Below are 26431 nucleotides of genomic sequence, written 5' to 3'. Positions count from 1 at the left end.
AAGTAGATTCCTTAGCAGGATCCTGTAGGAGAATGTTCTTCTCTAAAAGGGACATCACGACTGATTACACATTTCTGGTCTTCACAACTCCAAATCCTGTAACCTTTGACCCCCTGTGGATACCCCATGAAAATCCCTTTCTTAGCTCTTGGCTTCAATTTTCCCTGGTCTGCATGATAATACACCAAACATCCAAATTTCTTCATGTGCTCATAGTTAGGTTTTGAACCTGTCCAAATTTGCTCAGGAACTTCAAAATTCAGAGGTGTGGATGGTGTTTTGTTGATCATGTACACCACAGTTGAGGTTGCTTCTGCCCAGAAAACCTCTCCTAGTCCTGTCTCACTCAGAAGACTTCTTACTTTATCCAGAACTGTTCTGTTTAGCCTTTCAGCAATGCCATTCTGTTGTGGAGTGTAGGGGCAAGTTTTGTGCCTCATGATTCCATTAACCTTGCAATGATCATCAAATACCTTGTTACAGTATTCCAAACCATTATCTGTTCTCAGAGTCTTCAGCTTCTTACCACTTTGATTTTCCACAAAAGCCTTCCATTCAACAAACTTACTGAAAGCTTCATCTTTGGTTCTTAAGAAGTATACCCATACCTTTCTTGAGTAGTCGTCTACAAAAGAAATGTAGTATTGGCACCTTGACAGACTTGGAGTGACATTAGGAGATCCCCATAAGTCAGAATGTACATACTCCAGTTTTTCTGTTGAAGTATGTTTTCCTGTTTTGTAAGATAACTTATGGAACTTGCCAAGAACACAGTGTTCACAGTCTTTTAGCTCTGCTATATCTTCTGTCTTTAACATTTCTTTCTTAGCCAAAAGCTGTAAGCCCTTTTCACTCATGTGTCCCAGCCTACTGTGATATAGCATAGTTTTATCTCCTTCCTTGACAACTGAGTTTGCCTGCTCTACTACTGGCTTCTCATCCAAGATATAGAGAGTTTCCTTGTAGTCACCTGCTAGAGCTTCTTTTCCTTTGTAGAAAACTCTCAATCTGGAATCCTTTCCTTGGAACCAACAGCCTTGTGACTCTAACTGTCCCAATGAGATCAGATTCCTCTTTGCAGTTTGTGAGTACCTTACTTTTGTTAGTATGACAATGGAGTTGTCATAGTTCAAAAACTTGATTTTCCCTATAGCTGTGATTTCGCAGTAAGTATCATTCTCCATTAGGATTTTCCCTCCATTTATCTCTTCCAGATCATACATCAAATCCTTCCTATAGGTCAAATGATACGAGCATCCTGAATCAAGTACCCAACCATCTCTTACATGTCTTTTTGATGCAGTCAGCATCATAGGTTCAGAATCTATTCCCTGTCCAACACTAGCTTCTCCAGTGATTTGGCCTTTCTTTGGACAGTCTTTCTTGTAGTGTCCATCGACCCCATAAATCCAGCATATAACCTTCTTTGCTTTAACTTTCTCCTTACCTTTGTTGGTTGCTTTTGCCTTCGGATTAGTCTTCTTTTCAAATTTAGGTTTGTGCTGAACATACAGACCTTCACCACTTGACTTTGGTAGATAGGTTTCCTTTTGCTTCAACTCTGTTTCTTGGGAATAAGCAGACTGAACAATCTCTTTCAAAGTTATAGTCTTTGTGCCTCCCCTATACTTCAGAGTGTGAACTAGTTGAGCAAAAGCTGATGGCAGGCTGTTTAGGAGAATAACAGCTTGATCCTCATCACTTATTTCAACATCAAGACTTACCAAATCTGAGACAAGCTTGTTGAACACATCCAAGTTTTTGTCTAGATTCTTGTCTTCCTCCATCTTGAAACTGTAGAATCTTTGCTTTAGGTAGAACCTGTTTGGGACTGACTTGTCTTGATACTGAGATTCTAGAGCATCCCAGAATCCTTGAGCTGACTTGTTCTTCATAACTTTCCTCAACACAAGATCAGTAACACTCATGCCTAAGAGATTCCTTACCCTCTTGTCCTTAGCTATCCATTCAGGATCTTCTTTATTCACTTTCTCCTCTTCTTCAGATGTAGTTGTTTCATCAGTTCTCAAAACTGAATCTAACCCAAGAATCTCTAGAGTAGACAGCACTCTGTGCTTCCATATAGAGAAATCTCCTTCCCCATCAAACTTATCCACTTCAAACTTACCCCGAGTAGGATCCATTTACTCTTTCCTAAAACCAGACTTGATCAGAATCTAGGTGGAGAGAATATCCAGACCAACACTACCCACACAGTAACACCAACAGATAACACCAGCAAAACTCAGATAACACACCAGATCTCCTTTTACAGAAGAAACACCTAGACCAGAAACCAAGTGAACAAGAAAACCTTTCACTTGCTGGATCTAGACCTTCTGCAAACAAACTTAAGAGAAAAAAGACTTCAACTTTAAGAAGAAAAGACACCACCTTTATCGTTTTCAACGAAGCTCTGATACCATTTTTTGGTTCTTCTCACTCTTTTGGCTAAATACTTTGTCAGGATCTGTTTGCTTTGTTTGTGTTTTGTTGCAGAAGAAGAAAACAGAGGAGAAGAGAAGAGAGAACAGAGGAAGAACAGAGGCGACACAAGATTTACAAGTTCCCAAGGTCAAGGTGACCAAGGTACGTCTTGGTGAGCTTACTGACAAGCTCACAAGGTGTCTTATTAAGCGTTTCAACACCGAGTACAAGAAACCAGAAAGACTCAACAAACAGAGATCAATAAACCGAGATAAGCTCTCTCAAATCTCTCTTGACTCTCTAGACTTTTCCGCTTGCTACTCACGCTCTCTGTTCTTGTCTTTACTCTTTGCTTACCCTTTTATACACCTCTGACACGCTCCCCTTGACAGCTCACGCATCAAACCTAGGCATAACAAACCTTATCATTGTGTAGCCGTTGCACCCGTACACACATGAAGACAAAAGCAAGAGTGTTGACTGAGATTCATGGGCTTTGACAAACACTGCAGTCTTCCTGGGCCTAAGTGGAGATTCGCAGGCCCAACTACAGTTTCTTACTAGCCCATCAGGAGGAATACCGGATCGAATCCTCACATACTCCACCTCGATCCTGATTGGCTTTTTATTTTTTTTTTTGGTCGTTTGAAACGTTATGCTTTTTTGGCATTGTAAATAACCCTTTCCTCTTGAGGTAATATATATTGAGAAATTGGCAAAAATAACCAACAAAAAAATTATATTTCATTATCTAACCATTCTAACTATACTACTATAATATTCTATGTATTATGTATATTATTGACAGTTTTGTCCATGTCCATGTGTTAGCTTATGTCATGTCTCCTCACTCTTTTCTTTTTGTCTCCTTCTCATTTTATTTCCTCTTTATTTTTAAGTGAAATTTACCTAGAATGACTCTAATCTTAGCTAAAATAACTCAAATGACACAGCGTTCATTTGGTTTACTAGACTAACCCCTATTTTTGGTAAAAAGTCTAATTAACCTTTTTGAGTCATCTTAATAACAATTATACCATTATTTTAAATAAAACAAAAAAAAAGAAATAAAAGTAATATGTAAATAAAACAAAACATTTTTCCTAAATCATTTGCTTTCCTAAAACGCAAAAACGACATTTATTCTCCCTCTAATCTCCCACGATTTCTCTTAAAAAAAAACCTAGAAAATCTTAAGTCGACGCCGAGTCTCCGCAGAATCTTCTAGTCAAATCCTCAAGTACCCTCTTCGACTTTATGAAGAAGGAAAATCACCTTTGCAAAATAGGAGCATGAACCACAGCTGCTATTTTTCTCAAATTGCGAAGATCAGAGAAGGTTTAGGTCCGGATGTGTGGGAGGATTTGATGAAATCAAAACTTGGAGTGTTTTTAAAATTGACTGATGCTGAATACATATGGGCTGCCTAGACCGTTCATTACTTCCTCTCAAATCAGCTGCGAGTCGACAACGATCACGAGATTTGGTGTTTGATGGATCAAAGGCCAATCAGATTTTCTCTTTATGAATTTGCGGACGTAACGGGGCTCAACCGTGATGTTATTGACGAGTCAGACACATGTCAGGCTGCTCAACAAATCTGCCAACCAAAAGTCTGTCAGCACTAAAAAGGTTATTCTAGTTAAAAACAAATCGGCCATTACATGACATGAGAAAATCTGTTATGCTTAGGGTCCAAAAAACATAACTGTCATAACTAAAAACAAATCTGTTATCACTATGCGACTGTTTAGTAATTATATTTAAAAAAAAAACCTGCTATAAAACGCCAGATTTGTCAACAAATAAAGAAAATCTGCGAGTACAAAAAACAACTCGTTATATATCAACTTGTTGTGTTTAAAAATCTGTTATAAGGCGACAGTTTTTTTTTAAATCCTAAAATCTGTTGCCAAACCAAAGAAAAGTCTGCGGTTGGAAAACAAATCTGTGGCAGATTTTTTTTATAACCATTCAAAATCTTAAAATTTTAGGAAAATCTGTGGATACAACATACAACAAATCTGTCGCGAAAAAAAAATCTGCCGAAAAATATAAATCTGTCATTACTAAATCAAACAAAGTTTGTGGTACAAAAAAAGTCTGTGGTGGATCAAATTGTCTGTCGTACTAAATAAATCTGTCGCAATAGGAGCCACAGATTTAACAAAAACGAGAGTGGCAGTATCGTAAATAAAGTGTATTTTTTTGCCACGCTGGAATTAAATATTAATGGCATTCCTGTAATATGTTTTTCTCTACAAAGCAAAACAGAGACATTTTAGTCATAAATATTACTCATATAACCCATATTTTTGGTATCCCATTCTAGTAATTAAACACAAATTATGGGTCACTCTAGTAAATTTCCCTATTTTTAATTTGCTATAAGTTTTTCATAATAAATTATTTAAATTTAGCAATTTCGTTTGTGCCGTGATTTAAATTTTTAATACAAATAAATTTAATTAAAAACTAATATGTAACTAAATGATAAAATTATTTGTACTATATAGAACAAAATAACATTCTATTCTATTTTTTTTTAAAAGTCATCATTCTCAAGTTTGGTTTCCCTATCGTGTATCTTTCAAGATAGAACATTCTTTCTTAGACATGTGTTTAACTCGTCAGTTTTCGTTTTCATATTATATTATTTAGGGTATAGCGTTTTCTTTTCGTTGTACGTTTAACTAGATCGTTTGGGTTCTATATGTTGTATCCATTAGGGTATAGTGCTTTTTTTTTGTGTGCGTTTAACTTAGTCGTTTGGATTTCTTATGTTGTATATATTACGGTATAACATTTATCTTTCGTCGTGCGTCTAACACAAACTTCTCAAAAAGTAGATAAGTTCCTCTTAATAAATAAGCTTTGCTCTCCACCTTCTTCATCATTACCAGAACATCTTCAACCAGTTTCTGATGAGAAGTTTCTTCGTTTAACTGATTGGCTAGAACGTGATGAGTAAGTTTCTGTTTACCAGAACATCCACATATCCTGTTTGCTTTTCTCATTTTTTGTTTTCTTTTTCAGGGACGAAGAACCATTTAGTACCAGCAATTTCAATGAGTTAATTAAAAGTAATTCACATCAAAAATAGTGATCAATGCATTAAATTACCTTGATTTTGTTTGTATATGATTGGCAAAGTAGTGCTTTAAGAAATAAGCAATCTCGTCATTTATATATGATTCAACAATTGATCATGCCGCATATCTTTTGTTCTTTGCTTTTCCTTTCAACTTTTTGAAAAACCTCTCAAAGGGATACATCCACCTATATTGGACATGTCCACCCAATTCAGCTTCGTACGGGAGATGTATAGCCAGGTGCTCCATCACATCAAAAACTGATGGTGGAAAGATCTTCTCCAAGTTGCATATGATTATAAAATTATTCTGCTTTAAAATTTGAACGCAACTACTCTGCAAAGTCCTCGAACATAAGTCCCGAAAAAATGCTCCAATCCCTATACATACAATTAAGAGGTTGTATCATCAAAACATATTTAATAATAAGTAAAATAAATACTATATGGAATAAGTAATTATTAGTACCTGATAACGCAAGGTGGACGTTCCGGTCTAGGAGTACTACAAAGATAAATGGAAGTAGTCGCTCCATAAATACATGGCAATCATGACTCTTCATGCCTGAAAACTTGTCATTCTCCATATCAACACAACCAGCCAAGTCTGACGAATAACCATCTGGAAATTTAACCGCATGTTTCACACATTCTAATAAACTTGTTTTGGCAGCTGCTGTCAATGTGAAAGCTGAAAAAGGAGCTTTACCCAGACTATCAATTTGTAACTGTGGCCGAGAACAGAATTTTCTATATCCAATCTTGACATGTTGTTATCTTTTGATTTACCCTCCAATACGGCAGCTCCCATAGTTGCTTTCCTTGTGCCAGTTATGTTGCTTCCCATAACCAGGCTTCTTCTTTTCGTGACCGTTTCCACCGACGTCATTGGTACAGGGTGGGTTTACACCATCCAACTTCTCGTAATAAACTTGCTCACCAGTCAAAGAATAAGGTGGATACTCTTTAGATGCGTCTCTTCCTTTTAGGAAGTCTTTTTGTTCTTCCTTAATGGATGACCGTGAGGAAGGAATCTTCGGTGACAATCAAACCAACAAGTCTTCCTTCTATTAGGTAGATAAAAAGACTTTGTATCCTCCATACAAATTGGACATGATAATTTTCCATGGGTGGTCCATCATGATAACATGCTATATGCAGGAAAGTTGCTTATCGTCCACATCAGCACTGCCTTTAGATTAAAATTTTGATTCAAAGATACATCGTATGCATCAATCCCAGTAGACCACAACTCTTTTAACTCCTCAATAAGCGGTTGGAGGAAGATATCGAGACTAATTTGCGGATGATTCGGCCCTGAATTCAAAATTGTAAGAAACAAATACTCTGTATTCATGCACATACCAGGGGTAAATTGTATGGAGTCAGGATCACTGGCCACAACGAATGATTACGAGACATGTTAAATGGATTGAACCCATCTGTACATAATCTAAGATAAACGTTACGGGGTTCTTTGGCAAACCGGGGATGTTGCTCTTGGAAATATTTCCACTCGGCCGCATCAGAAGGATGATTCATTTCTCCCTCCTTTGATTGGTGCTCTGCATGCCATCGCATTGTCGCTGCTATCTTGTGGCTCTGATACATTCTCTTCAATCGGTCACCAATAGGTAGATACCACATATGACTATATGGTACTTTGGTTCTTCGACGGTCATCCTTAGGTTTTCATCTTTGTGTACCACAAAACCGACATTGATCTTCCTTTTCATTTTCTTTCCAGAAAAGCATACAATTGTTCATACAAACATCAATTGTATGATAAGAAAGACCTAAATTGCGCATCAATTTCTCGGTATGATAATGCAAACAGGTTGCCTGGTTTCCTTCTGGTAAAAAATCTGTCAACATTTGGCAAACCGAATCCACACAATTTTCACTCATATTATGATCCGCTTTGTTTTGCATGACTCGAGCAGCTAACGATAACTGCGACTGGCCTTCACGACAACCATCGTATAATGGATTTTTCGCACCTTCTGACAAGTCGTAGAATTTCTTCGAATGGTTTAGTACCGGTTCTTCAATATTCTGATAACTAACATCCTCATAATAGTTATCATCAACCCCCACGTTATAACGAAATGCATCATTCAGCATATCCTCATATGGATCTTCTACTACATTACCCCTACTTCATGATTCCCACTTACATACGTCCTATCAATGTAACTTGTTCCTATATCCATATTGAGTTCTTCTCCATGTTTATACCAAACATAATAATCTAGTATAAATCCATGACTAAACAGAAGACTCATAACTCTTCTACCCGAGATATGCTTATTGTTCTTGCAAACACTGCAAGAACAGTGAAATTTACCGCGATTACACTGGACTATAGGCTGGCTATTTGCAAACGTCAAGAATTCCTCCACACCCGCTTCAAATTCTTTTGAAAAATTTCCGTCGCTTCATCGAACCTCTTGTACATCCACTCTCGATAATTACCGCCATCATTACCGCCATAATTGTAATTTCCCGCCATTACAAGAATAAATAACTATAAACATTTTTTTATTTTATAAACGTTCTGTTTTTTTTTTTATGTGTTGATTGTGTTTGTTGTAATGAAGAGAAGAGAGGGTGAATTTTGTTATATAGACAAATTTGGTGACTAAAAAGTGACTAAAATACGACTATTACTTTTACTTGCCAAAAAACAGGTACACCAAGCCCACCTACCTCATAATGGAAAAACGTGTTTTTTAACGGCGTTTAACGACTATTTCCTGACTAATTAACGACTATTATGCGACCCGCCGAATGAGTCGCTAAATAGTCACCTTTTTAGCGACTACATTCAATAGTCATTCAAAATAGTCGCCCATTTAGCGACTAAAGTATGACTATAGTCGGGGTCTTATATGTTAGTCGTATAACAGTTGTTATATTACGAGTATTTGAATGACTACAGTATGTAGTCGTTAATTAGCGACTATAAGACGACTATATACTTTTAGTCGTAACTTTAGTCGCACAGTAGTCGTATTTTAGTCGTATAAATTAGCGACTACACAATTAGTCGCTGACCGTATTCGGTAATCGCCTGTTTTCTTGTAGTATATGATGGAAAAGGACAAACAACTTAAGTAAATAATAATTTCAATGCTAAGCATGAATTCGACTTTAACAAGCTTTCCAAGATGAGCAAAGAAACACATATGGTGGGAATTACTTAACGAAATCATGTTGATAATATTAACGTCAAATATGAATTTGACTTGAACAAGCTTCCAACAATATTGCATGTCTTGCAGCAACTTCAGACATGTAATAATTTTAACGTCAAATATTACGCCCATATATGTCTTAAAGAAACATTCAAAACAAATTTCATCTTTTATATCAACATGTTGACTTTGACAAGTTCCAACACAATTATTGATAAACGAGTCTCAAGCTTCCTCCTAAAAGATATGTAAAGCTAAATGGAGATCTCGAGTAACAACCTTATACTGAAGTTAAACAAGGCTAAAGAAAAGCCTATCAGAAATCGTAAAAGCTTTGTACCGAGTAATTAGCAGCCTCATATTGAGGTAATTGGAGATAACGAGCCCTCATAGTATACTTTCTTTTACACATTTGAACACTTGTTGGGTTGACATCCAAAGTCATTGCTAGAGACCTTATGGTTGTCCGACAATGTAATGGGACATCAACAACTTGACCAAGTCAATAGTCAATATGTGTTTTTTTTTTCTTTTTTGCGACTACATTTCACTTTTCTCTTATGTGATACATCAACAGCCTCACCATTTAAATGTATTATTTGCTTTAAGCCAAAATATTTATCGTTTGTAAAAACCACTGAAAATAAATCAGTAAACTTGTTTTTATAGTATTTTTCTTAAGTTTCCATCGACACTTCTCTCCAACCAAGCAGTAAACCTGATCCTTTGTTTCTCCAATTATCAATTGTTTCCTTTTTATGATCATTTTGTGAAGTCTCCAAATTTTATGTTATGGCTTATGATTTAAATAATCACATAAAATTCACTAGTTTCGGATAGAGATTTAAATTTTCAAAATTTAGAAATCCAGTCAGAATTTAGGGCTATTGGGTCTCCAATCCATTTAACCAAAACCCAAAGATTGACTTGGCAACGGGAGCACGTGTTGTGTGTTTTAGGGCACACGCAGTAGTACATGTGTGTCTTGGGTGTTAACAGTATTATAATATTATAATAAAGTATTATAATAAAGTAAAGAAAGAGAGAAATAGTGAGAGAGATGATAATTTTTGCCTGTCTCCGACCGAGTTTTTGCCTGTATCCATTCAGCGCTGGCCACGTGCCACTTACACCCCTTGGAGAAAAGTTGCAAGTTTACACATGTTGCCTCTCTCCAACCTTGTTTTTCTATTATTTTTGTTTTTTTATTCCTTACACCCGGGTGAAAAATGTCCCACTGTGTATGGTCTTAGCAAGTCCAAGACGTTCTCTCACATATATGCTTAAAATTTTCAACCCTGTTGCAAAAGTCAAACACTTGCGTATTCGACATAAAATGGAGTCCATAAACATTCATTATTACAGTAACTATTGTCTATATTTGGTATTATAAATTTGCTTTTTCACTCAGTTGTAAAACACACCATTTTGAATACGGAACAAATAAACGTAAAGTTCCTTCTCTCATTTGTACTCTTCTCTCTCATTATTACTCTCTCCTTTATATTTCTATCTCTTTTAAATTATTCTTATTATTATACCCTTTACAACATAAAAAGAAGAAGGATCGATAGAGAATTAACGATACATTATTTTACTCAATTACAACACGTTATCAGCATGATCACTCTACTACGTCGATTTACATTATTATCGGAGTGCGGCTCTGCCGCCCTTTTATAAACATAATGCTTTTCTATGGTTGCTTAAGGCACCATAATTTACTTACTGTTTTAATTCTTTATAATTTATTTCTTATTTTATGGATGATTTTAATCACCATATTTTATTTAATATTTTAATTTACTGCTTTCACATGGATGATTTTAATCACTATATTTTATTTAATTTGTTAATTTACTGCTTTAACATGGATGATTTTAATCAACATATTTTATTTAATATTTTAATTTACTGCTTTAACATGGTTGATTTAAATCACCATAATTTATCTACTGCTTTTACTGCTTTTTATTAATATGGATGATTTAGTCACCGTATCATTATCATATTATCGTTTATATTATCATTATTATAAAAGGCGTCTCAGCCACCTATATAATCTTACGTATAAATTAATATATATTTTCTTGATTATTTATTTTTAGAAAATTTTTATTTTACCCTTTAAATCTCAACGGTCGTAAATAAATAAATAAAATTAATTACCCATTTTTTAATATATTTTTTTACTTTTCAAACGGTTACTTAACGGCTAATGAACAGTAAATTTTATCTATATATACACTTATTTTTCATTCATTCATCTCACTCAAATATTTCATATTTTTCCAAAATCTTCCCTCTGAAAAATGACTCATCCGTTTTTAGTTTTTGTAATAGGCTTTATAATTATTGCAATTTACAGTTTACTCTTTAGAGAATTTTCTCCCTACGAAATTTTGATAGTTATTATTTTACTTTTTTTGTAATTGTATTTCTTGTAATCGCATTGCTTATATAAGCACATCCCATACTCTAAAATGAAATAAATCAAATTTCTAATAAAGTTCTTTGTGATTTTATTTTAGAAACGAATGGCAAATATCGAGAAACTCCAATTTCCGGCCTTAGACATTACTGGGGCTAACTACATATCTTGGACTACCAATGTTGAGCTACATTTGGAGTCTGTTGGGATAACAAAGAATATAAAAGAGACTAATACTTCGACGGCCCAAGAAAAGGCAAAATCGGTGATCTTCCTTAGAAGACACCTGGATGAAAGTGTCATATATGACTATGCACACATGAGAGATCCTAAAGAACTCTGGAAGTCCTTGAAAGATCGTTTCGATCACCAAAGGGACATCACTCTCCCACTTGCCCGGGATGAATGGCAAAGTCTAAGGTTTCAAGACTTTGACAAGGTAATGAACTACAATTCTGCCATGTTGGGAATTGTAGTCAAACTGAGATATTGTGGTGAAACCATCACTGAATCTCAGATGGTTGAGAAAACGTACACCACATTTCACAAGAACCATATTACCTTGCAACAATAGTATAGGTTACGTGGATACACCAAATTCTCAGATTTGATTGTGGCGCTCCTAATAGCTGAAAAGAATAATGAACTCCTCATCAAGAATCACATGTCCTGACCCACCGGATCAAAAGCATTCCCTGAGGTTAATGCATTGGATGTTAAAAATCCGGTAAGAGAAAACAAAACATTTCGGGGACGTGGTCGCCGAATCGCGGACGTGGAAGAAACTTTAACCCACAAACCAGGAAGTCATATCAATTGATTCGTCATGAACATGATTCGAAAGGAAAAGAAATCCAAGCAAATACTTCCCAAAAGCGTGAGAGTGCTTGTTTCAGATGTGGCACTAAGGGACATTGGTCTTAGGTATGCCAGACTCCTGCGCACCTTTTTGCTCTATACAAAGAATCCGCTAAGGGAAAGGGAAAGGAAGTGAACCTCGCGGATCATTCTGAGGGTACAACCCACCTTGATGCTTCTGACTTTGCAAACGATCTCGATGAGGCTACTCTCGTGGAAAACTGAAATGTCTACCGAGTGGGACTCGAATATATGTGCCATAAATAAATCGATGCTTGTTTGAAATTTCTTAAATTTGTGTGCTTGTATTACCTATCATGTATAATTATTGTGTGCTTTATGCTTCATGAATAAATTTGTTTTCTACTTATCTTAATCGATTATCTTTATTTCAAATTTTCAATAATGGATCACATTACAAATGGAACAATATCCAAGACAGATCTTGGAGATATTTGCATACCGAATAGTGGAACAACGCACACTATTCTTAAACATAAAAAGTATTTCACTGATTTGAAATCGAAGAAAGTTATCGTTAACACAATATCAGGTCTCACAGATTTAATTGAAGGGACCGGTAAAGCAAATTTTGCATTACCTAACGGGACAAAATTCTCGATAAATGATGCATTATTTCCTCCAAATTTGAAAAGAAATTTGTTAACTTTCAAAGACATATACCTTCATGGATATGACACTCAGTCTACGACTGAGAATGGAAAGAAGTACATGTACATTACTTCTGAAAAATCAGGGAAAAGACATGTTTTGGAAAAACTACCCAGACTCCCATCGGGATTGCATTATACATACATTAATTCAATAGAATCACATCTTGTGATCAAAAGAAATCATGATGATTTCACATTGTGGCATAATCGCCTTGGTCACCCAGGCACCACAATGATGCGAAAAATTATAGAGAACTCACATGGACATTCAATGAAATCCCAAGAGATTTATCAGGGGAATAAAATGACATGTGTTGCTTGTTCTCTAGGAAAGATGATTATAAGGCCGTCACCAAGCAAAATAGATAAATAATTACCAAATTTCCTTGAACGAGTTCAAAACGACATTTGTGGACCTATACACCCACCATGTGGACCATTCTACTATTTCAAGGTAATGATAGACGCGTCTAGTAGATGGTCACATGTTTGTTTGTTATCATCTCGAAATATGGCATTTACGAGATTTCTGACTAAGATAATTAAATTAAGAGCTTAGTTTCCTGATTATCTAATCAAAAGAGTTAGATTAGATAACGCTGGTGAATTTACGTCTAAAGCATTAAATGATTATTGCATGGTAACGGAAATTAATGTTGAACACCCGGTAGCCCATGTTCATCCACAAAATGGTTTGGCTGAATCTTTAATTAAACGTCTGCAATTAATTGCGAGACCGTTGATCATGCGATCAAAACTTCCAACCTCAATATGGGGACATGCTATTTTGCATGCAGAATCACTTATACGCATAAGGCCAAGTGTGTATCATAATTATTCTCCATTAAAATTAGCATTTGGTCGAAAACCTAATATTTCTCATCTAAAAATATTTGGTTGTGCGGTATATGTGCCCGTTGCACCCTACAGCGTACGAAAATGGGACCACAGAAAAGGTTAGGCATATATGTTGGTTGTGATTTTCCATCAATTATACGATACCTAGAACCTCAAACTGGTGATGTATTTACTGCACGTTTTGCCGATTGTCACTTTGACGAAAAAGAATTCCCGGTTCTAGGGGGAGAAAATAAAAAGATGGAAAAGAATATGAAATGGTGTGTACCATCACTATTACACCTTGATCCTCCTACAAAACAGTCAGAACTAGAGGTACGACGAATTATACATTTACAAAGTATAGCAAATCAACACCTGATGCATTTGTAGATACCAAAACGGTAACTAAATCACATATACCCGCAACAATGCTCCTGCTCGAATTGAAATCCCACAAGAACATGGAAAGCTAGATGAGACACTTGAATCTATAACACGTTTGAAGCGTGGTAGACCAATTGGTTCTAAGGATAAAAATCCTAGAAAATGAAAGGAAACAGGAAAACATGATACTCCCACAATAACAGAAAATATTATGGGAGAAACAAATCATGATTCTATCGTCAATGTAGAGGATCATGAATCAGAAGAAAATTATGAGATTTCTATCAACTACATCCATAAGGGAAAGATATGAAATCGGAATAAAATGGATGATATTTTCTCTTTCCTAGTTTCAAAGGAAATAAATGAAGAAAACGAAGATTCAGAACCAAAGTCAGTATATGAATGTTAAAAGAGGCATGACTGGATTAATGGAAAGATTCAATACAAGTTGAACTTGATTCACTTAACAAAAGAAATGTATTCGGACCTATAGTTTTCACACCCGAGGCTGTAAAATCCGTCGGTCATAAATGGGTTTTTATCCGAAAACGAAATGACCAAAATGAGATAATGAGGTACAAAGCTCGCCTCGTGGCCCAAGGTTGTTCTCAGAGACCCGGAATAGATTACGAAGAAACCTATTCTCCTGTTATGAATGCAATCACATTTAGATTTTTGATGAGTCTAGCAGCTGATGAAAATCTAGAAATGCGTCTCATGGATGTTGTAACAGCATGTATATATATATATATATATATATATATATATATATATATATATATATATATATGGATCACTAAATGCTGATATCTTGATGAGAATTCCAGATGGGTTTAAAATACCTAAAGCAATAAACTCTAAACCCAAAGAGCTATGTGTAATAAAATTGCAAAGATCATTATATGTTTTAAAACAATCTGGACGTATGTGGTATAATCGTCTTAGTGAACACTTAATAAAAGAAGGGTATGTGAACAATCCTATATGCCCATGTATTTTCATCAAGAAAACTATATATGGATTTGTAATTATCGCGATATATGTTGATGATTTAAACATCATTGGAACTCAAGAAGAAATACAGAAAGCAACAAACTATTTAAAAGGAGAATTCGAGATAAAAGATCTCGGGCAAACAAAGTTTTGTCTTAGTTTACCAATTGAACATTCTCATAAGGAAATATTTGTACACCAATCCACATACACTAAAAGAGTGTTAAAACGCTTTAATATGGATAAAGCAAATCCTCTGAGTACACCAATGGTCGTTAGATCACTTAATATTGAGAAGGATCCTTTCCGACCACATGAAGAAAAGGAAGAGATACTTGGTCCTGAAGTACCGTATCTATGTGCAATTGGAGCGCTAATGTACCTTGCAAATTGTGCTAGACCTGATATATCATTTGCTATTAATCTTTTAGCAAGATTCAGTTTATCTCCTACACAAAGACATTGGAATGGGATAAAACACGTCTTTCGGTACCTTCAAGGGACTACTGATTTAGGATTATTTTACCCTAAAAACTCAAAAGGTCAAATGGTTGGTTTTGAAGATGTGGTATATTTATCAGATCCACATAAGGCCCGATCACAAACTGGATATGTTTTCACGATTGGGGGCACTGCTATATCATAGCGTTCTCAGAAACAGACATTAGTAGCCACCTCTTCAAATTATGCTGAAATCATCGCACTTCACGAAGCAAGTAGAGAATGTGTGTGGCTAAGATCAATAAGTCAACACATTAAATCAAGCAGCGGACTACATGTACAGAACCAACTATCTTATATGAAGATAATACTGCATGCATTGCTCAAACAAAGAAAGGATATATCAAAAGCGATAGAACCAAGCACATCCCTCCGAAATTCTTTTCATATACCCAAGAGCTTGAAAAGAATAAAGAAATTTAAGTGAAATATGTTCGATCATGTGACAATGCTGTAGATCTCTTCACAAAGTCATTACCTACAACAACTTTCAGAAAACATGTCCATAACATTGGAATGCGTCATCAACGGGATATTTAAAGTGCCATTCATAGTCATTCGAGGGGGAGCTTGTGTGATTGTACTCTTTTACCTTACTATGGTTTTTACCAATGGATTTTCCTAGAAAGGTTTTTAACGAGGCAACATGAAGCACGTCGCAAAGATATGAATGACATATGAACTCCAAGGGGGAGTGTTGCAAAAGTCAAATACTTGCGTATTCGACATAAAATAGAGCCCATAGTCATTCATTATTATAGTAACTATTGTCTATATTTGGTACTATAAATTTGCTCTTTCCCTCAGTTGTAAAACACACCATTTTGAATACGAAACAAACAAATGTAAAGTTCATTCTCTCATTATTACTCTTCTCTCTCATTATTACTCTCTCCCTTATATTTCTATCTCTTTTAAATTATTTTTATTATTATACCCTTTACAACATAACATAAAAAGAAGAAGGATCGATAGAGAATTAACGATACATTATTTTACTCAATTACAACAAACCCAATATTCTAATGTGAGCTTTATAGCATTTTTTACGTAGTCAAACTATTTTTTTTTTCAACGTCTCAATTTATTATTTATTGTAAATTATGAAACTGTTACATAAACGATTTTACAACGGACAATTCCTTCTGATTCTTAGTAGATCCACGACATACGACACTTTCTTTTTTCATGCTCTTGACGAACAACTTCAATGATTCACGATCTGACGACATTTCCTTCTCTACGTAGAATCCTGGCGAACGACTATAATTGTACATCACTGGGATCTCCTGCACACTTGCCTCTATTAATATGCAAATTTGTCAATAAATTGCAGTAACTGGGACTCAAACCCCATACCTCTTTGTGGAAAATCATTAATTAATCCTTAGGCAACCAATGAGCTAAATTTAAAAAGAATTTATAAAGAATTTTAGATTAATATTCATTTCTAATTAAAACTAACTCCAAATTTAATATTAAGACTATGTTACAATACAGCAAACAATTTATTATTTTCATAATCCAGTCATTACAAAAAAAAAAACTAACCGAAACTATATGTCAACTGTTTTACAATACAAAAAAGTTGTTTATATTTATACAAAAGAAAGAAAACAACTTTTTTTTTTGGTCATCTGAATTTTATTAAAAAACCAAGGTAGGATACAAGTTGAAATACATATGCCGGCACACAAATATAATGTCTCCAGAAACTTAGTCCAAAAAAGGGAAACAAGTCCCCAACAGAACGGAGAAGCTAATTTAGACCAAACATTTAAGCAAACGATAGAGACATATATAAAGAGGAACTCTAGGATTCATTCCACCAATTTGAGGACTCCCGCTGTTATTATAAAGGAGATACAAGTCATCCTCAGGGCGCGACTCGATCCGATATCCAGGGCTCAGTCTTCTGTCCCCCTTGGTTCCTCTCTTATGGTTACTTGGTTTGCTCTGTTTCAAGAGTCTTCGTCTTAGGTAAGCGTCTGTTCTCTATTTTTGGATGGCCCTGCTTGTTGTTTTGGGCCTTTGGGTATTATTTTCAGTTTTTTTCTGTATGGGTCTTGTTGCCGTCATGGGCCTTCGGACTTTGTATCTTTCGGGAGCCTTTGGGAAGCGTATCACCTAGCTTCCCAAAGAACTTGTAAACGTCGGAAGCACCAATAAAATCAGAAAACCTCACACCAAAATTAAACCAATAACAAACTGACACAAAGAAAAGCAAGAACTCATTGAAACAAAAGACACAAATACAACTACTATTACACCTCACCAGCCACACGTAGTAGAGAGCAAAACACACTACTTTATTAAACGGAAGAACATAAGACTTGGATATTTAATAGAAAAAATATATATATATATATGTGGTCGGCTGTCTTAAACCGAGACGAAGTTGATTGACTCTGAGTCTGAGAAAGCAATATTTTCTTTTGTCTAATTTTGATTATTCTTTGTGTCAGACAAAATATTTGTTTCTTTTACGAACTGTCCAGTTGTGGATCATAATTCACAAACCGCGATTTTTTTGTTTTTTTTCCCTTGTCCGATCTTCTAATTTCGATTTTAATCTTTGGTAAACGCCATTAAATTTTTGTTTCTTGACGACAACGACATGTCAACCTTTCTCTGCTGGCAACACCTACCTTTGTCATGTCTGTATAATCCTAGTTTTCTCCAAAAAAGTTTTGTTTAAGAAAATTTCTTCTACAATGGAGAAGAAGCCGATTTTGTTGTTGTTGTTGTTGATGGTGATTATGTTCATAAATCTAACAAACGCCACCATTAGGGTTCAGATTTGTCCTAAAGGATCTGCAAAAGATTATATCTTAGGGTTTCAAGATAAATCAGCCTTGCATCGTCCTGCTTTTGTCACCGAGGTAATTTCAGAATCAAAGATTTATCTCTCACTTGCTTTCTTGATCTGAGTTTTGTGATTGATGTATTTGTTGTTTATGAAGGGAGATGATCAGTGGTTACAAATGGCTTCTGAAATGATTGATAAGAACAAGTGTGACTATGTGGCGTTACTCTTTTATGCATCATGGTGTCCTTTCTCCAGATTACTTAGACCAAGCTTTGATCTTATGTCTTTGTTATATTCATCAGTTCCACACTTTGCAATTGAGGAATCATCAGTTAAAGCTAGGTGGGTTTTGTATAAAAGACCGAAATCGTGTAATTTGATTGAGAACTTCATGGTTTGATGCTCTGTTTTTTTTGTGTGTGGTGTGGTTCAGTACCTTGTCCAAGTATGGAGTTCATGGGTTTCCTACTATCATCCTTATGAATTCAACAATGGGCGTAGTTTACCGGGGATCCAGAACTCTAGATTCTCTTGTTGCCTTCTACAGTGATGTTACTGGTAAGGCATTTGAGTTGTTACTTTGTGTTGGTCCATTTAGAAATGGATAAGCATTTGGCTCTATGCTTCAGTCTTGGTTAGAGTTGCTATTACGAACCTGTTGTTATTGATTGGGCATAATCTCTTTTAAGATTTTAGCCGATGAAACTAACCCGAATACATTCATGGGGATGTAGGAATTGAAACTCTGGATGAAACTTGGGTTGAGAAGAACAGGTTAGTTCATCATTTCCACACTAAGCCAGAGAATTGCCCCTTTCCATGGGCAACAAGATCACCGGAAAATCTGCTTCGCCAAGAGACTTACCTGACTTTTGCCACGGTTTTCGTCTTGTTGAGATTGCTACAGTTGATTTCCCCCACAATGATTGTGTTAGCAAAATCCACTTGGGGACGGGTTGCTCAGAACATGAGACCGCGGAACCTTCTGGAGCATACCTTTGCCATGTATCTCAAAGAACCTTGCATGAGTAGCAATTTGCAGGAAGGAGCCATGAATGCTCGAGCATGGGCTTCCAAGTCTTTGGCCACTGTCTCAATTGGAGAATCAAGCTCATCAAGCAGAAGTGTTTCAGCTTCAAAGTGACTTTATATTTTAACCTTCTTGTATAATAAACACAACTGTTCCTTAGACCAATGAGGGGATTTAATTCATAGCTTACCAGTTTGTAGAAAAGTGTAAAATGATTTCAGATTACAACATTGTAGCCCAATTTATTTTCTGTCAATACTAGATCAGAACTGATACTACAACTAACTGAGCTATCTTTCGAACAGATTGAACCAAGACCATCTAGATTCGATCCGATAATGATACAACAGAAATAGCGCACTCTTACTGTCCGATGCTACGACAGAAAGCAGCAGTTAAAACTCTTACTGTCCTTCAAGATTAGCCCATCAATGTCTCTCTGCTCAACTGTTTTAGCCAGAATTAATTAACTTCCATCTGCTGCATATCTGCATACTTATACAGCTTCTCATTAAACACAACCTGTGGATCTTTACTAATCAAAACACCACTCTCGTCGTAACCATCCTTCAAAAACACAGTCCAATTCATCTCAGTACCAGCCAAGTAAAAAGTAGTAGGCTGCTTCTTCAACATCAGATAAGTCTGTCTAGTCAAACTAAACTCATCTTTAAACTCCACAATATGATGAATCGAAGCTCTTTTCTCCAACGTCAAGTTCAAAAACTCGTGCACAATCCCAACACGGTACTTCTCCGCTTCTAATGTCCAAACATCAAACTTCCAACCATCCGAATACGGCGAAACCAAAGGAAACGTATTCAACTGATTCAGCTTCCTCTTATCCTTCTCTTCCAATTCCAACTCCTTCCCATGTTTCACCGGAAACTTAAAAGCTCGTTTCGCTTTATCTTCGTCAACCATAAACTGTCTTTCGAGCTCACTAACCGCAAGATTCGCATCCCAATTCACCAACTCAAGCACTCGATTCCCATCTCCACCCGTAACAACCCGGAAATAATCCGGATACTTCGCAACCTGGTCTCGAAAATCTTCAGGAATACCGAATAGCAATCGAGTGTGATGGATTTTACTCAACAAAATTCGTTTATCTTTCGTCATCATCAACAACTTACGAACACGATTAACTCTATCTAACTCCATTAATTCCATTAAACCTTTCTCTTCATCTAACAAATCCTGCATAAACTCCGAAAACCCTAACCAAATCTTCCCATCGTTATGTCGATACGTTTGAAAAATCAGAGGATGTTTTGGTATGAATCGAGTAACCTTACGACCGCGAGGGAATCCGAGCTCACGGTAGAGTTTTCCGGCGTCATCTAGTCGGAGAATTCGCTCTGGTTGCTTTGAGATGAATTCTTTGGATCGGATTAGGAATCGGAAATGAGCGTCGCGTGAAACGAGTGATTCGAAATGTGAGATTTTGGTTGATTCGTGTTGGATTGATTTGGTTCTTGCGGATTCTGGTTTTTTTCGCCTTTTTTTTAATTTGTTTGGTGTTTTTGTGATGAGAAATGAGGTTGAGAATGGGAAGGTTCTGAGATTAGGGTTAGGGTTTGGGGAAGAAGATGAGATTTGGGGAAGGATTGGGTTTTGAGATTTTATTAGGGTTCTTGAGAAGAAACGAAGCCAAGCCATTTGAGGAATAAGGATTTAGAAAAATAAAACGTGAGTTTATAATGGGCGCCAAAGCGGGAAAGAGTTTATTGGGCTTTGATTTTGGGCCAGTATGGGCTTAAGAAAATTTAATAGGTTCTTTGTTAAACTAAAATACAAAGATTAAGAAACAATTCTCATCTATGAAAATTCAACAAATGAAAGAAAATATTGCATAATTAAAATAATTAAAAATTATTAAACTAATAGAGTGAAAATCATATATTGAAAGTAAAGAAAATTTTATATAATTGAACAAATGAAAATGCCTTAAATATTTTATATATTAATCTTGTATATTGGGACAGAAGGAGTATATGATAATAATACTCATTTTCTATTGTGACCTTAAAGTTTATCAAAGGTACAAGAGTTGTTGATGATGTATCAAAAGGAAGAAATTTTTGAGATAAGTGGCTCTTGGGACCGTGATTTTGCGGTAGGTCGAGATCGTAGAAGATCCGTTATAGGTCTGGTAATTACTGCAGGTGGAAATGTGATAAAATCGGATTTGGTTCTATCAAGTAAGTAACAGAAAATAGGTGAGAAGTAGAAAAAAGAGATGAGGAATCAGAAGAAATTGAGGAAGAAGATGATAGTTTAATTTATCGATCTTTCGATTAGCGTTTACAACGAAGTTGAGAAGCTTAAATACAAAGACAAGAGAATAATAAAGAAACTGGGCTTAAACCATATTTCAAAGACGAAGCCCACGAGGGCCCAATGTGAGATCGTATCAAAATGTGAAAGTTTGGTTCATGGATTTATAAAGAATTAGAAATCCAAACAAAAATCATTTGTTATTCAATCATTGATTTTAAAATCTTAATTAAAATCATGCGTTATTGGTTCTATGATTTATAAATACTGGTTAAAATCCTATGTTATTCGTTTAGTCATTTGTTTTTGGATTTGAGAATCCAAATTATGTTTTAAATGGATTTATATAGAATTGAAAGAGAAAAATAGAAGGATTCAAATCCATGGGTAAACACATGTTATTTCAAAATCTATATATCTTGATTTCATAATTAATAGAGATTTCCAAATCCTATATGGATTTACAAATTAATAAATCAATAACCCCCAAAGTTTGTAGAAGTAGTTGATTTATTAACCATTAAAGCTGAATATATAGTACTCATAAAAAATTGTGAAATAGACAGTGTGGCTAAGGGTTTACTTAATAAGGTGGAGTTTGAAGAATAAAGTGTAGAGATCATTTGTGATTCACAAAGTGCAATAACATTGTCTACGAATTAGTTTATCACGAGAGGACCAAAACACATTTATGTTGACACTAAACTAAAAGTCACAACAAATTTAACACATATTTAACATAGAAGCTAATTATTGTTTTGAATGTTACTAAGATATTTTTTGTAGTTTAAAATCATAAATAATTTTTGTGTTGTTATAATCAGATTCATACTTTTCTATAATTAGTTAGTGGAAGATGCATACATTAATATTTTGTTAATGTAGCTTTCATCGTTCTCCGAAATTTACTCGTAAACAATTTTTATCTTTTGTCAAATTGCTAGGTTAGGTATCTACTCATTTTAAACAATGTCTCGGAATTCCATGACAAGAGAAAGAATAAATTTATCAAATAATGTTACTGGCTAGATTCGTTTAGTTCATACTTTCAATGTAATTTATAAAGTGTTATTTTGGGTACAAGAGAATGGTGCATGAACTGAGACATGTTGATGTAGTGATTCGTCTTCTATGTAGAAAAGATTGTCGTATTTCGAAGTAAAAGAATAACGAGGCGGAGATCACAAGAAATAATGAAAAAGATAAGATTCGGGATAAACCCAAATTAACTTACTCAATTAAAAGAATGATTTAAGTGATCCAATCAAGAATGGCCTTTATTTGTTTTTTGGGACTTGGGGGCATCATCAGGCATGTGTTCCCATCCAAATTACATAATCAACATGTAATTTCAGTATTTTAAATATACATAGAAACTAATAGGTTCTATAACTACACCTTTATATTAACATGTAAAATCAGTGTAATTAAATACCAAAAGTAAGGTAATTATAGTTGAAAAAGTTTTATAGTTGAAGATCAAAAACTAAAATTTACAAATAATTATTATATTTAATATCAAATATATCAATATGTAAAATCATTGTAGTTGCTCGAAAGTTTATTTCAGTTAGATATGGGATAAGGCGTAAATTTGTTCTGTTTTGGAAACAAATTCATATTTGCATATGGGAAGTAAGAGCTTGGACTGTACGTGTTATTGGCTGGTGGTGTTGTCTAGTATTGACAAAGAAAATTGAACTATGTCCCTCTAGTTTGGTGTCGAAACCTAATTAAAAATTTAGTAGGTCAAGTTTTCTCAGTCGAGCTAGCTTATCTTAAAGATTAATCGGGCGGCTTATATCAGTTGTAGTTGGATCATGTTCTAGTTGCAGACTTGCAGTTCTAATGCTGAGTATCACCAAGGTTTTTGAAAAATAAAATTTTTTTTCTAGATTGTTCTTAATTATTTTCTTAAATGAGACATTGGTACAAGTTTATACTAGAGCACACGCACTGGTACATTTTTAAGTCGGGTGTGAGCATTAAAGTATTTGAAAATAAGAGAAAAGTGGGAGTGGAGTCGCAAGTCGGATGTAAGGTTACAACCGGATGTGGGATTACGTGGCAGCGTCTGGTTGGTCATTTATTTTTTGTAATTAGAAAATTAAAATCATTTGGGGGAGAAAAAAATTTGGGGATCTACGGTTTCTTTCCTTTCTCTCTCGACACGAAGCTTGGTCCGAGAGTTCGACCTCCGATTTCTCTCCGATTTGAAGCCGTTTTCCGACCAAACAACCCGAAAATCGATCTCATTTCGACCATTTAATCATTCTCTGCTTTCAATTAGTTAGAATCCGTTCCAAAATCGCCTCGTCTGTCTCCTCTGGGTCTCATCTCCTCTGGGTCTCATCGCATCCTCTGTCTCCGGCGAGATACAGTAGGTAAATCGTCATAATCTTTGTGTTAGAACTCGTTTTTGGTTGTTGAATCCGAAGAGTTGTTGCTTTTGTTGTGATTAGTGAGTTATTGATGAAGAAATATAGGTTTACAAATGAATTTTTTATGAGATTTGGGTTTTGATATGTAATGGAAACTGATATATTTCATGATATCTGTTTCAGTGTTGATTAAAGTTAGACTTGGTAGATTATGTGAATAGAGTATGTCGGGTTCTCAAATTTTTTGGTTCATCAAGTTTTGGTTCAGTTCACAAGATCTCTGGATATGGCACGCATTTTTTGGAGCGCCAGGTACTTGTAACGATTTAAATGTTCTTGATCAATCTCCCGTATTTAATGACATTATTCACGGTCGAGCTCCTGAAGTAAGCTACTATGTCAACGGAAGGGAGTATAATTTGGCTTATTATCTTACGGATGGGATTTATCCGGAGTGGGCGACATTTGTTAAATCCATCCCAGGACCACAACACCTGAAACATAGGTTGTTTGCAAAACGTCAAGAAGGTGCACGGAAAGATGTTGAACGTGCATTTGGAGTCCTGCAAGCTAGATTCGCTATGATTAAAAATCCAGCTCTTTTATGGAAGAAAGGTAAGTTAGCATACATTATGAGAGCATGTCTCATACTCCATAATATGATTGTCGAAAATGAACGAAATTGATACACTCTCGAAGAAGAATTACGTGAAGAAGGAGAAGAAACGGAAACCATCCCCGTTTTTAAAGGTTCAGTCAATATGCCTACCAATCTCGACGGTTTAGGTGATGGTCACACAAGAATTCGTGATCGACAAGCACATCACAAATTAAAAGAAGATTTGATTGAGCATATATGGGCTAAATTTGGACATCTTCCAAATGATGATTAAACATTTTAAACTTTGTATTAATTAAATAAAATGTTTGTGTGTTTAAAATGTTTCTTTGTTTTGTTTTTCATTCCTATCTTTAATGTCTTGTTTAATTTCTAATTGTATTTTGGGTGTCTTTGTATTTTTAAATAAAATTTAGTTTTAGTTTTTTTATGTTTTCAATTTAAATATAATTTTTAATTTTTGAAATTTTTTTTTCAATTACTTCATTATATTATTATAATATTACTTAGAAACATGTTCTACCAATAATCAACTAAACATGTTCTAAACATAACTTCTTACATTATTTTATTATTAAATCCCCACTAATCCCCACTTACATTAATCTCAACAAAACTTATATTATAAAGATGATTATTTGAATAAGTTTATTAGGATTCTCCTATATTGGAAAATAAAGAAATAAAATGTTTGGTAACGTCTGCCATAATATTTAAAATCTTTGATTGAGGGCTTGATTGGTTCTCCCGCTAGCACCCTCCTAGCGGTTGCTAGCGGTCGGTTGCGGTTGTTAGCGGTTGGTATCAATCATAAAAACCGTTCCGTACCGCTTCAAACCGCTCGAAATCGCTGAATTTCAAAAGCTCCTTCCCGCAAGCGTTTGCGGTTGCGGGCGGTAGCGGTTGGATTTAAAATAAAAAAAAATAAAAAAATCAAACGTTTACTAATAGTTATTATAAAATATATTAATCTTATATATATCTTTCATCTTTGTATCACGTTCTCATCAGAAACTCTAATCAATATTCTAAAACCTTATTTTCTCAATGTCTTCCACCCAAACTGATGAAAATCAATTTGAATATTTTTTTCTTTTCATTATATATTGCTTTTCTTTTTGATTGAATATATGTTTCGATTTGTTTTCTCGAATAGAAAATTACTTGTTTTTTGATTGAATTCAACGTTATTTACAGTTTTTGGTGTTAACTCAGCATAAAGTACTATCTTATTTAAAAATTTCTTTATTTTTGAATAATTATTTAGTACTTTATTTATGGTTTTAATTATTAAGCATGTTCAATTTTTCTAATATTATCATAATAATATATTGGTGTTTTTATTTCTTTTTTTTTGTAATATTTTTTATTTTTTTAGTCATTTTTTATTTAACTGCTACCGCATCCGCTGGTTTACCAGTCATAAAACTTCCTCAAACGCATCTATTTTCAAACGCTAAACCAGTCGTTCAAAACGTTTGGTAACGCTTGAAACCGCAACCGCCCGCTTCCGCAAACTCCCGCAACCGCAACCGCAACCGCTGCGTTAAAACCAGTCAGGCCTTCAAGAGCCTGTTAGCATTTTTTGAAATCAGCCGCTCGAACTTAAGTCATATAGTAGTATTTTGTGAGTTGAACTGCAATACATTTTTTTGGTCATGAAACTACCAAACATATCTAAGTTAAAGACCATTTTTTATGTAAAGATGTCACCAACAGCACCACGATTACCTCTATAATCACAAAAGCCTTCTCATGAATCAAAATTTGAGAAATTTTAAGGCCAAGTCAAGTTATACTTCAATATTATAAATCTTTCATTTCCCTGGTTTTGTAGGTCAGGTCATCTGGCTCCAATCAATGAATAAATACACAAAAGTACTTCACAGTTCACACCTCTTATTTCTTGAAAA

The 26431-nt window shown here is 35.0% G+C and overlaps 2 protein-coding genes across 2 annotated transcripts; one reads left to right on the top strand and one right to left on the bottom strand.

Moving 5' to 3' along the window:
- The first annotated feature begins 17783 nt into the window (after positions 1–17783).
- Positions 17784–19494, top strand: LOC9308436 (5'-adenylylsulfate reductase-like 6). The gene is made up of 4 exons (XM_002874457.2): positions 17784–18281; positions 18363–18550; positions 18642–18766; positions 18943–19494. Exons 1-4 carry the CDS (start codon positions 18114–18116, stop codon positions 19350–19352), a joined length of 891 nt encoding a protein of 296 aa, XP_002874503.1. The 5' UTR covers positions 17784–18113; the 3' UTR covers positions 19353–19494.
- On the bottom strand, positions 19417–20955 carry LOC9310570. Its single transcript, XM_002872320.2, has one exon. The coding sequence runs from the start codon at positions 20898–20900 to the stop codon at positions 19701–19703; it is 1200 nt and encodes a 399-aa protein (XP_002872366.1). The 5' UTR covers positions 20901–20955; the 3' UTR covers positions 19417–19700.
- Between the last annotated feature and the right edge of the window lie 5476 nt (positions 20956–26431).

This window comes from Arabidopsis lyrata (genome assembly GCF_000004255.2).
Source record: "Arabidopsis lyrata subsp. lyrata unplaced genomic scaffold ARALYscaffold_6, whole genome shotgun sequence".
Classification (NCBI taxonomy): domain Eukaryota; kingdom Viridiplantae; phylum Streptophyta; class Magnoliopsida; order Brassicales; family Brassicaceae; genus Arabidopsis; species Arabidopsis lyrata.
Note: the sequence above shows the minus strand (reverse complement) of the source record. Positions and strands in the feature narration are given on the sequence as shown.

Coding starts and splice junctions, on each gene's coding strand:
- LOC9308436 (XM_002874457.2), top strand. CDS start 18,114: ATGGAGAAGAAGCCGATTTTGTTGTTGTTGTTGTTGATGGTGATTATG. Junction 18,551..18,641: donor GAATCATCAGTTAAAGCTAG/GTGGGTTTTGTA, acceptor GGTGTGGTTCAG/TACCTTGTCCAAGTATGGAG. Junction 18,767..18,942: donor CTTCTACAGTGATGTTACTG/GTAAGGCATTTG, acceptor ATGGGGATGTAG/GAATTGAAACTCTGGATGAA.
- LOC9310570 (XM_002872320.2), bottom strand. CDS start 20,900: ATGGCTTGGCTTCGTTTCTTCTCAAGAACCCTAATAAAATCTCAAAAC.